Raw genomic sequence first — 12,807 nt, 5'->3', positions numbered from 1 at the left:
GATCAGAGACAATTCTCTTATCGGCTTGTTGTAGCCTTCCCGCAACTTCTGCGTTTACGGCCAACTTGTTGAACTCGGTTTGAAGCATTTCAAGGTGTTCCCTCAAATGCCTCTGCATCTTGATAATAGCATCAATGTCAATGCTGTCCATCTCTTGTTAAAAAATCTGCAAGAATATTTTCATGAGATTTAATTATCATAATATCAAAAATATAATTTTGACATAATGCCTGCCATCTTAATAATCTGGCCTTCTCAGGTTTAGATTCAATTCTATTCCTTAAGAACGCTTTCACCTGTGTGTTATCAACTTTCAAAGTGAATTTCTTTGCAAGTAAAAATAATGGCCATTTTTCAAAAGCTCTTTTTACTGCATAAAATTCCTTTTCGTTGATATGCCATCTTATGGCTTCTGCATCTGAGAATAAACCGCTACAATATCTGCATGGTTGTTCTCCCTCTGGTGTGAGCTTAGTAAGAACTGCTGCCCACCAATGATCACTGGCATCGGTATACAATACCAGATTATCCTCATCTTGAGGAATAGCCATTTTTGGAAGATTCTTACAAATCTTCTTTAATTGGCATAGTCCTTTTGTGTGTTCATCTGTCCATATAAATCTAGCATCTTTTTTCAATAATGGACTAAAGATTTTCCTGTGTTTTGCTAGGTTTTTAATAAACATCCCAGCAAAATTAACAACTCCTAAAAAACTTTGAAGTTGCTTCTTGTCGTTGAGTCTTTCTGGAAAATTCTGCACTTTTTCTACTATGTGTTCTTGCAGAATAATTCCTGATTCATCGATTTCAATTCCGAGGAATTCAATCTTCCTTGTTGCAATGACTGCTTTCTTTTCAGATAAGACCAGTCCTTCTTTTTTACAGACATTGGAGAAAATCTCCAAATGCTTAACATGTTCATTCATATCTTTAGATGCTATTAAAACATCATCAATATAAACAAACATAAACTTAAAATAATCTTTAAAAAGATTATCCATTTTTCTTTGAAATATCTGGGGTGAATTAGCCAATCCCATTGGTAATACTTCCCAAATATAATGTCCCTGAGGTGTAGAGAAAGCTGTGAATTTCTTACTTTCTTCTTGCATCCTAATCTGGTAAAATCCAGACTTACAGTCGAACTTAGAGAATATCTTGGCGTTGCGTATGCAACTTATTAGATGTTCTCTACTAGGTATAAAATACCCATCAAACTCCAGAATCTTATTAATTTCTTGATAATTAATAACTAATCTGGGTTTTCCTCGTTTTATCTCACCATGATTCCTTACCAGAAAACCTGGACTACTATATGGTGACATTCCTGCTTTGATTAATCCAAGGTCCAAATGTTCCTTGATTATAATCTGCATATCCCTTTGGTCAATGATATTCATTGGGATAGGCTTGCAGCGGACAAATTCATACTCTTTGCCTTCCTTAATTTTAAGGCAAGCTTTGAGTTGATTTCTGTCCCACCATGCCAAGGGATCTTCATTATAATTTTCCTTGATCCTCTTCTTGACATCTTCCAGGGATACCTTAGATTCAAACTCTACTTCATTTTTATGTAGAGCTATCTTAAGGCATTCTATCTCTTCTGGTTGGAGTTCTTTATCTGCTCTTAACTGGAGCATTGTTTCTCCAAACCTTCTAGAATCTTTCATTTTTGGGTTCAGAAGTTGTCCTGAATCACCACGCTTGCTGCGAAACTGGATTGGCAATTTTCTGTAAAATGCCTCTCTTAGTCTCTGGACTATGATTTTGTGGTTACAAGGAGTTGTAAACACTAATTTTCTTGTCTCATTTTCTTGAGTATAGGATTTGAACATTTGTAGGAAATTGTTTCCTAGTAAAATGTCAGCTCCTGTATCATGAAAATAAATTGGTGGTGTCTTCACCTTATACCAAGGTGTTTGCCCAGCACCGCCAATCATTATTTCAGTCATCTTAATCCCTTTACATAAGATTAAGATTCTTCTGGAAAAATCTCTTCCAGCAATCTTTGGTAATTCTTCTTCCAAATTATTTGGAAAAACTCCTCGTTTTGCTGTACAAATGCCAGCACCTGAATCAATATAAGCAGCAAAATATTCTGCCTTATATTGTTCATATAACATTCCGACTGGAATGTATATGGAGAATGGACTTGTGGTCATTGGATTTTCCATATCTTATCTTCTGCCATAAACTCCATTCCATACTCTAGACGTTTCCAAGGTTTATGTTCCTCAAGAAACTCTAGTCCAAGAATCAGTTGATCTGATTCTTTTCCTGGACTTCCTGTTATATGAACTTCCAATTCTCCAACTTGGATCATTCCTTGGTAAGTTCCTATCATAGGTTGTTCTAAATAGTAGATGGTATTACAAGGAAATTGATTCCTTTGTTTCGTAATATCAAATACTATTTAGATTTCCTTCCACCCTTCTGGGCATCTAAGCTTTCCTATTGTTGAAAAACTTTTTAGCTCCTGTTGGATTTCTTGAACAGGGGTTTTTCTCCATCTGTAGCTTGTAATCCTATTCCTTGAAAAGATAGTCTTCTTGATTCCAATCTAAGACTTTGATTCCTTTGTAGAATCGGTTTGTCTTGTATTTGGATATCTGTTTCCTGTATTACCGGAAACTCAACTCGTTCTGGATAAATTGCCTGAGCAGCTTTTCCAAATATTTCTGGTATCTCAATAAACTCATTTATAATAAACAACTATGAATGATGTATATTAGATAAAGCATATGAGATTTGATAGGTAATGAAATATGGTCTATTACCTTCCTTCATTAGCCTTTTCTCCTTGAAATTTTGATGCAACGTCAAGGCTCGGCTAAAATCTCGATCTGCCAGGTTGTAAGCTATCCTTGGATAGATAACTCCTACAATCTTTCCTGCACAGAGATTTCCTGAGATAGTTCCCAGTACTGAATCTTGAAGGTTCCCCATTCTTTTATCGCATATAGCAATATCAATGGGTGAATCAATACCTTCTTTGAAAGTAGCTTTTATCATAATTTGGATTGCTCCAATATGAATCCAGGACATAGTCCTTGCTACTTCGATCTTGAGTTTTTGTAATTCCTCCTTTATTTCTTCAGAAGGAATTAATTGCATCTCCATTCTATTTCCCGTAAGTTCCATTGGGATTGCCATTTCCCTTCTGGAGACTTTATAGATTAGATGATGCTTTCTGTTTCTTAGGCCAAGATTTCCTAAGAACTTTTCTACCTGTCCTGCAGAGAATCCTTGGTATCTCTGTAGACTAGGATTTTCTTTCATGATTCTTTGAACCATGTTATTAGATATTGTTGTCTGGCTAAAGAACCCAGACAAATCCTCATGTGTTTCGTGTCGAAACACCTCGTTTTCAGTCAGATTCCGATTCAGTTCCATCGGATTCTCCCTGACTTAAAACTTCTTCTTCTTCATATATACTCTCATCTGAGGCAATGTCCTCAAATCGGTATACCTGAATAAGATCTTGGTAATAAACTGCTTCTTCAATATCCGGAGTTGGATCGAAGCGTTTAATACCTCTTTTTTCATTTTCTGGACAGTTAGTCGAGATATGTCCTCTTGCTCCACATGTCCAGCAATTACAGTCCTTAAAACTCTCATTAGCTCGTGTATGAGCCCTTCTGAAAGTTTTCTTTGTAGGTTTTCTTCCTGTGCTCCGGGATGTACTCGATGCCTGGGAGGATATCCTACTTCTTGATGGTCCGCTTCTTTGTCCAGATTTATAAGATCTGGCTTTTTGTCTAGACCATACTGTTCTTGGTTTCCAAGAACTCCTTCCACTTTTAGCATAAGGATGAGTCCTAAAACTTTTCCTTTTATGCTTTTGTGGTTTACTTCCAATAATTGTTGGAAGATCATTTTCTTTACAACACAAAGGAGTACGTTTATTAATACCCCTTAATCGTTTGTAATTCTTTTGTAATGCTGCCAAATGGCACCATTCCGCCAATTTTCCTTTAAGGAAAGTAGCTCTTCGTGCCAATGTATCTGGATTTCCCGGTACATATTCCCTTATGAGCATTTCTCTCCAGGGACTTGGCATTTTTGCGAAGAAAAGCTGCATAGCTATATCTTCTTCGACTCCTGAATTCCATCTATATTTGGTGAATAACATAATGTATTCATCTACTAAACAGATGTCATGTAATTCAAGACTATACAGAGCTTGCGTATATTTCTTCTTCTTCTCTGTGTCTAGACTATTAAAATAGTCTACCCCTATGAATTGTGCTTTAAATAGGGTAGCCATTCTTCCAGCTATCTCGCTTAGAGATTCTCCAGCTAGGACCGACTCTTTAGTTTCCACCGAAGTCATGTCCCAAGCAATTTTCACTGATCCCATAAGACTCATTTCTAGGAGTTTAATGAATCCTTCTCTGTTGAGATCAAGTGTTCCTGCTGCAATTCTCATAGCAGATGTCCAATCATCTATGAGTTCTTCTCTGTTTTTGAAATCTAATACATCAAGGTTAAGCATAACCCCGTAAGGATGTATAGGATCTAAAACAGTTTTCCCATAGGGGGTTTGGTGCAAGGAAATTTGATTTCTCCTTGTCCTTGTTCCCGCAGGGTGTGAACCTCCACCAGTATGGAAATCAGTCTGAGATTCTCTCATGTGTATATTTTGAGATCCCACACTTTCCCTTGGTGGTTCCTGTGAAGATGACCAGGTTATAGCAGGTATTTCACCTCCTGCTGTGTTCATCTTTAGATCTACAACTTTGAGATTTGCGAAAGATTCCGCAAGTTCTTGTAGATCCTCCAGACCAATCTTTTCTAAAGTTGTCATCAGATTAATATCTTTTCTGAGACAGACTTAATTAGATTGATCATTTTTTCTTCTTCAGTCAAAGGTTTTGACACCACTCTGGCCTTTCCTTGTTGATGTAACAAAGGTTCAGTACCAAATGATGGTGGTAACCATCATCCTGAAGATCTTTTACTAGAACTTGGTTGTTGTTCTAGTTTCTGAATTCTTGTTTGAATATCCTTTAATATTCCAAGAATTTCTTCCTGGTTTTCAAGGATTTTTTCAACTCGTTGTGGTACAAAATATAGCATATTACCATAGTTTTGTACTGTTTTCTGAATTTCTCTAAGATCTAAAGAGAGCTTAGAAGAATCTGGTATACTTTCCATAAACTTATTAGATTGAATCATAAGTTTACCTGAGGATGCTAATGCCTCCCTTTCTTTTTCTGATATCTAACAGTAGTTAGATATTCTTGTCTATATTCCAAAATATTGGAATAATTCTTGTAAATTACTTTTCTCGAACCTAAGTTCGGATTCATAATTTTTGAAATTCTCCTCCTCAAACATTTCGTTTCTTTATAACAATAAAATTTGTGTTTGAAATAAATCAACCTAAAGCTCTGATACCATTTTGTGAAGCGCGAGGATCAATTAAAATAAAATTAGGTAATAAGGGTACTCTTGGTATTTTTTCAAAAATATTCTCTCTCCAGGTACTAAAACACAAACTTAATCATTTTAGATACTGATTACAAATTTACCCATAAATTAAATATAAGTCATTAAGTACAAGTTATAGACTTCGTCGTCATCAATTGTACCACGGTACGGAATCGCCGGCTTCTAGACGGGTAGAATTTTCAAGATTCAAGAAAATCAAATTAAATAAAATAAGAGGACATAATTGAAAGTAACAATTTAATCTTATTTTTACAATGTTACGCGTTGAATTCTAATTCTTTTGTATGCTTGAAGTTGAAATAATGACGACATTTCATTGATATAATGTATAATTTATTATTATGTTATTAAAATTTCAGCAATTATTTTGCTTCTAAAATTTCTCCAATTACGAAAGACATGATTTATTAGCTTCACATGTGATGTACTTTGGTCCGGATGGTACGTGCATTTCTTACACGTTATTGTGTAGACTTTGTCGGTTCACATTTCACACTTTAAAATGATTCGTCTTTGGTCTAAAATAGGTTGAAAAGAATCGAGTCGGGTAAAATATCGTCAAATTTGAAAGCCAATATCGAAGTTTTCAATGTTTTTTTTGCTCAAGTTTGATTAGAATCAAAGTTCAAGTTCGAGCTCGTTAGAACAATCCAACATGTTCGCGAACAATTCAAAATTCAAAACTCAAAATATAATTATTTAAAATATAATTATATTATTTTTAATAAAATATTAAAACTCAAGCGATTTTTATTTATTTAATTAGAAAGTGGGGTTACACACATGCAGGTTCACATGGGAGCACATGAGCTACCCCAATTGACAATAAATATGGATGTTCGTCTATATTAAGACGTTAAAACTTCGGGAAATTGGGGATCAGTCCCCAGCCGTCGTTTTTTTTAGTGTTCAATCTCTTGGTACTTTTTTAGTACCACATTTCCACATGAAGTGTACCACATTTCCACATGAAGTGTACCACAATTTATATGACATAGTACCACAATTTTGTGGGTAGGGAGTGAACCCAAAGAAATATTTTCATTGGGGATTTTTCACCAACTTCCCCTTAAAACTTCGATAAAATCGAAAATTCAAATCGAAAAAATCAAACTTTGAATCGAATCGAAAATCAAATTTTATAATTCGGATAAAAATATTAAAATCTAAATTCGAAAAAACCGAAATTTCATTAAATTAATAATTTTATTTTTATTATATATTTTTTGAGATGATATTTATTTTGAATAATATTTAGTTGATTGTTGTTTATGTAATTCATTTAGACTTTATATTTAAATGTTTTATCATATAAAAAGATAACGTATTATATTTTACGATATATTTATCTTATTGATTTAAATAATTGTATCAAAACCGAAATAATCGACCGAAATAACCGAACTATTTCGGTAGAAAACCGAACCGAATCGGAAAAAAATGGTTCGAATATCGGATTATATATTTGTAAAACCGAAAACCGAAAAAACGAAATAAAAAATCGAAAACCGAATCGAACCGACCGATGAACACCCATAGTCTATACTCCATGAAATTTAGCTAATCTTTCACTTAGGAACATAATGAACCACATAAAAAAGCCGATGAGAGTGAGAATTTTAAATAGAAAGTTAGAAATATGAGAAACCTGTTTAATGTTCGGAAATTTCGACCGATCTTTTCGATCGATAAAACCTAACAAATGAACTAGATCAAATTATATTATAATCAAATATGAGTCTGAATCGATATCATATATACTAATATTTATTTGCTAAAATTTTAACTATTGTACTTAAGCTAAACTAAATAAATAAGCATAAGGCAATAAAGTATTAATCTAGATAAATTAACTATGAAAATTTTTAATTAAATCTAACGATATTCATTGATGTTTAATTAATTATTAAATTCTTACACAATAACAATGAAAATCTCCTATTTTATTTATTAATCTATCCATGCGTTAATAATAAATCTATTTAAAATTGAGAGTGTAATTATTTATAATTAAATTTAATTATATTTAAATATATTAAATCTTTATAGAATTTCAATTTTCACATAAAACCGAGCATATAAATCAAATTCAATTCATAGCCAATTAATATGTCTTGATCGATATCTATGTTGCTATATTTAATAAGTCATAATTATATTCAAGATTAATTTACGAATATTTAAATAGTTGATCACGTTATTGACAATTAATATTAAATAAAATCAATCAATAATTGGAAAGGTAAGAAAAAAGAATTTATTGAAAACAAACAAAAAATAAAATAAAATAAAATATTATGTAAAATCAAAATAAATAATATAAATACAAATTAAAAATAATAAATATAAAATAATGGAACCCGACAACGATCTTTTTAACGCAATAGATTTGGAATATTCCTGTGCCGGATGGATTACAAGAGTAATATAACTAATAATTAATTGTCAGCTAAATTTTTGGAAAATGGAGAGTAGATGCACGAACATCTGCGGCGGCGATCGGCCCACCGTGATGGTGACGAATGACGACGGAATTGACGCGCCTGGCCTCCGAGCTCTCGTTAGCGTTCTCGTCTCTTCTGATCGATTCCGCGTCTTGGTTTGCGCTCCTGACTCGTATGTATATATGCTAACACCTAGTGTATTTTTGTGTTTGGCTTATAAATGTTATACCTGTATGCCTGTGTGTACGATTTTGATTTCACGATTGATTGCCTACGGAATCCAAAATGTGTTTCCTGCTTCGACGAGAAATGATGATTATACTTTAGCTTCCTTCTACTTGTTGGTGCTATAAATCGCAAATGAAATGATTGAGCTTTGATGATTTCCATTTCGGCGCGAGCCAAATTTATAGCTTTAAAGCCTTTCTGATCATCAGCCCATGTTTGTCTACGTGCAAAGTGTGAATTTTCTTGTACGTTTGCTGTTTGACTTTTCATGTAAATTGTGTTGGCTTTTTATGTAATTTTTCTATGTCAGTGTCTTGGATGAATCTTTTGATAGGAGATATATCAATTTTAAAATTTACTTTAAGACTGTAATTTTGTGAATAAGATTACTGTATGGTTTTGGAAAGTAGACGGAGTAATTTCTTCACCCCTCTGCTTTTGCATGGTGTGGTCATGATTGACTAGAGTGACCATTTTAGATGCCTGACTGATGGTTTTCAGTCACGTGGCTAATGGATTTGCTATTATGCTATTCCTTTCAGATAAAGTTTTGTTGGATATTACATTTCTGTTTTTATTTTCCAGAGAAAAATCTGCTGTTAGCCATTGTATTACTTGGAAAAATGCTCTCTCTGTCAAGCCGGTGGAAATCAGTGGGGCTATTGCTTTCGCAGTTTCTGGTAGGTTGCAAAGCTCATTGTTTTTCTGTCATTTAACCTCTTGTGCTTCAATGCCATAGAATTTTTTTTTAGTAGAAATTCGAACTCCCCAGTAATCAGACCCAGGTTAGAGAAAAAGGGATGTACAAGACCACGTAAAATGAAGGATATTGCAGGCAGTCAAGTTTTATTTAGACACCCTTTGTGGGGGCATATTTTCATTTTTGCATACCTGGAGGGAGATGAAAAATGTAAAGAGGCTAATTAATTTTATTAATGAAAATAGTATAACATGAACAAGTACATTACATTTGTAGAAAAGGAAAAGAGTTAATTATGCAATTTGCAATTGATGAGATCGCCAAAAATGAAGAATACATCAAATAAATGGATTAGCAAGAAAACATGAATCAGATTTATCAGAATCCTTCCAATCAAGTAGCACACTGAGTCTGGGGCTGTATTGATAGCAATAAATTTTCTATTTTATCTATAAAAATATATGCAACAGTTGGGCCAGTTTGGCTCTCAAACATCTTCATATGCAAAATTATTTAATTTTTTCCATGAAAATTAAGGCTTCCATAAAGTGGCAGATGCAGTTTAGTGATGAAGCTGTTGACCTCCTAGAATTTATGGCTTAGGTTTGAGCCTCGAAGGCACATGCCTAGGTTTTTTTTTTATTTTTAAAATAAGCATTTTATAAAAGATTGGCCTTGCATTCTACCTTTTACTGTCAGATCATTCCACCCAATGCTGGAGTTTTGCACTTGGTCAGACAACACACTACAACATGTTTCTAAAATAATTGAGCTCATCAAGTCCACAATCCTAATATATGGAACATCATGGGAGCTGCATTTTACCTTATTGTCTTTGTACAATACTTTCAGGAACTCCAGCTGACTGTACATCTTTGGGAATTTCCAAAGCTCTCTTCCCCTCATTTCCTGATCTGGTACTTACCGTTCAGTGACTGGAATATAATTGCCGGCATTTCAGATTTTTTCCTAAAGGACTTTTCAATGAATCTTAATCAGTTGTTGATTTCTACGAGGAAAGTATCTGACATGCATATATCTTTCAATGTCCGCTTTGCAGGTTATCAGTGGCATTAATATGGGCAGCAACTGTGGTTACCACATGTCAGTACAATTTCTGCTTTTGATCACTGGATCCTTTTTACTTATGTGTTTGTTAGTGTAGAGTTTATTTTGCAGTAGAGTAAACTTAAAGAGGTCCCTGCAAGTATCGTTTCCATTTTGAAGTGCAGTAATGTGAAATTAAATGGTATTCAGCATTGATATGTCCATTACAAGCAATAATAAGTGTTATGACTGACGAGGTGCCGCACAACCTTTCCCTCAAACAAGTAGATTTATCATAAAGAAGTTAATCTTTATGATTTTTATTGCTTAAATGGGTGTATAAGGATGTTGTAATGGGTGTGTAAGTAAATTTATCAGGCAGAAGTTTACCGTTATCTTAAATGGGTTTATAAAGAATTGTTGTAATGAGTTGACCTGGCCACCATTATATTCCGTGCTTCTAGTGACTGCTTATCTTGATAAATGCAGTGTTTATTCAGGAACCGTAGCAGGGGCTCGGGAAGCCTTTTTTAATGAAATACCTTCTGTATCTCTATCATATGCTTGGTATGTGCGCTAGCATTATCATTAAATCTAGCCCAATTGATAAGGGCTTAGATTTGTTCCATTAGATTTCTTTAATGTAAATTCAGTTCACTTGGATACCTAACTTTCAGGGTTGGAGGAAGAAGTAATATCAATGATTTCACACTAGCAGCAGAGGCATGCTTGCCCATAATTTGTGCCATAATGGCTGAAATCAAGAAGAAAACTTATCCTCAAAACTGTTTCCTAAATATTGATGTGCCGACCAATGTTGCAAATCATAAGGTAGATTTAGGTTTGTTCTAGCCACTTTGACATTGACTTGGACATTTATGTTTTGACATGTCTAAGTATAGATTTTAGGTCTGATGGCATGATACAGTTAACATATGTTCTTTGTTACAAATATTGTTGTCTAATCAATCTTTAAACTTGCCCTTCAGTGTTTCGTTTTATATTTGCTCAACGATGGTTTTACTTGTTTCAAAACATAGTCCACTCCATCATATTTTTCTCATTTTTTTACTCTCAACTAATTTAAAAGATACTAGTCATTTCATCCTTGTCTTCTTAGTTTTTATTGTATTGATTGAAAGAGGAAGATGACTGGATGCTTACTTGGCCTTTGAACAGGGTTATCGACTGACCAAGCAAGGCAAGAGTATTGTGAAAATGGGGTGGACTCAAGTTACTTCTGATGCTCAAAGAGAGAGAATGTCCTCAACTATGACTATGGAGACAAATTCATCACTTAGTTCTGAATCAGAGGCCTCGAGTACAAAACATGAATGTCTATTTTTTAAGAGAGAAGTATGATCTTGCTTGTTTCATCTACCTGATTGTAATTGTGAAATCCTTCTAGCATTTGAGACAATCTGCATACAACAGCGCTGCATCTGTTGGCCTTTTTTTTCACCATACTTGTTTCTTGGCATATTTATCGCTTTCTTTTGGTGGGTGGGGGGGGGGACATATTTGATATTTTGTGAACTCGCTAGGATATAAACGATGACACTAAAGCATGTTGAAATCTATCAGTGAGAGAACTACACACACAAATATTTCAGTAAATCCTGGTTAAATGTACGACTCTAGGTATTATGTTTGAAATATCTCTTTTAACGTGCCAGCGCATAATTTTTAAATTTAATTTGTATTTTACTTCATCAGCAAAATTTATTCTTAACTTAAGCCAACACCATTGGTATGAACATGTGTGGTTTTCTTAGTCTCAAGGAAGTTTTGATGTCACATCCTTATTAGTTATGCAGCATCATGATTTTGTGTCCTTTTCATAGGTCACGGGATCACAAGTGGAAGATGCTGACACAGACTACTGTAACCTTCGAGAAGGATTTGTATGTCTTTCATATTTTGCATATTTTGAGCGATACTGGTCTACTGGTAATTTCTCACCTTTCGTTGCAGATAACTGTTACTCCTTTAGGTGCCTTGTCTCCTGCAGAGGTGGATAGCCAAGCTTACTTTAAACAATGGCTGGTAGATGTGGCCGGATGCTTCTCTTCTTCTTCCCTGTGAGATGTATTTTCTACCTTTTGTATTTCTAAAAAAAATTAGAGTTTTGAACGACAGTAAAATTCTTTTCAATTAACTTTGACTGCATCAAAATCAACTCTGAATCCCCACCCACAATTCGGTTCTTGATAATGTGACTGTCTTTTGATCCAAAATATTACATATCCTGACTCAGATGTCTTGACTAATCTGGATGGCGTTGCTAGTAGAATGGCCAGTATGTTGTTCTTGAAGCTGAATTCTATCAGAGGTATCATCATTCACGTTCCCATTGCCTACTTACGGGGTGTCGTGTCATTCTAAAGCATAATTTATTCAAATATACTAGAAAAATATCGACACCAATTTGCGGACAGAATGTTATTAATCAAGTCTTTCATAACATTTACATTTCATTTTGTAATTATAAATCATTTCCGAAAGGTTGATTTCCCAGATTCATAGTTTCTTGGAAGCTTTAATGTGTGCGGATGACAGATGAACAACACTTTATTATCGAAGGACCTTCAACCGGAATTGTTTTTCGTTAAAAAGGTCTAATCAACATCTATAGTAACAGAAACTGGCTCCTGATCATTTGCTGAATTGGAAATGTTAAACTTGAATAATTACCTCATAATCTTTTAATTAATAAAAAAATTGAAGCTCAGAACCATAATATGAAATGCTTCTACTAAATTTGTTATCAATAAATTTCAATCCTAATAATTTATCTATTCAAACCATATGTTATAATGCTTGTTTGTGTTCATTTGTCCACGATGAAGAGTGATAATATGTACTTCTGGCGTGATTTGCAGCCAGGATCACGTCTTTTTCTCATCAACAGAAGGAAAATAGAATTTTGTTCTG

At 34.1% G+C, this 12,807-nt stretch overlaps 1 protein-coding gene across 2 annotated transcripts; it reads left to right on the top strand.

Moving 5' to 3' along the window:
* Positions 1-7,858: 7,858 nt before the first annotated feature.
* On the top strand, positions 7,859-12,377 carry LOC140981317 (uncharacterized). Of its 2 annotated transcripts, none has more exons than XM_073447679.1 (10): positions 7,859-8,070; positions 8,712-8,806; positions 9,679-9,743; positions 9,887-9,930; positions 10,363-10,440; positions 10,551-10,704; positions 11,053-11,229; positions 11,718-11,777; positions 11,848-11,954; positions 12,131-12,377. In XM_073447679.1, the coding sequence occupies exons 1-10, from the start codon at positions 7,919-7,921 to the stop codon at positions 12,141-12,143; spliced, it is 945 nt and encodes a 314-aa protein (XP_073303780.1). In that variant the 5' UTR covers positions 7,859-7,918; the 3' UTR covers positions 12,144-12,377. The 2 variants fall into 2 exon arrangements, with proteins under 2 accessions (XP_073303780.1, XP_073303781.1); XM_073447680.1 differs by having other exon boundaries at positions 11,848-11,961; positions 12,131-12,206.
* The last annotated feature ends 430 nt before the right edge of the window (positions 12,378-12,807 follow it).

The sequence above is a fragment of the Primulina huaijiensis genome, chromosome 7 (genome assembly GCF_012295235.1).
Source record: "Primulina huaijiensis isolate GDHJ02 chromosome 7, ASM1229523v2, whole genome shotgun sequence".
Lineage (NCBI taxonomy): Eukaryota > Viridiplantae > Streptophyta > Magnoliopsida > Lamiales > Gesneriaceae > Primulina > Primulina huaijiensis.
This window is presented reverse-complemented; position numbering and strand designations above follow the sequence as displayed.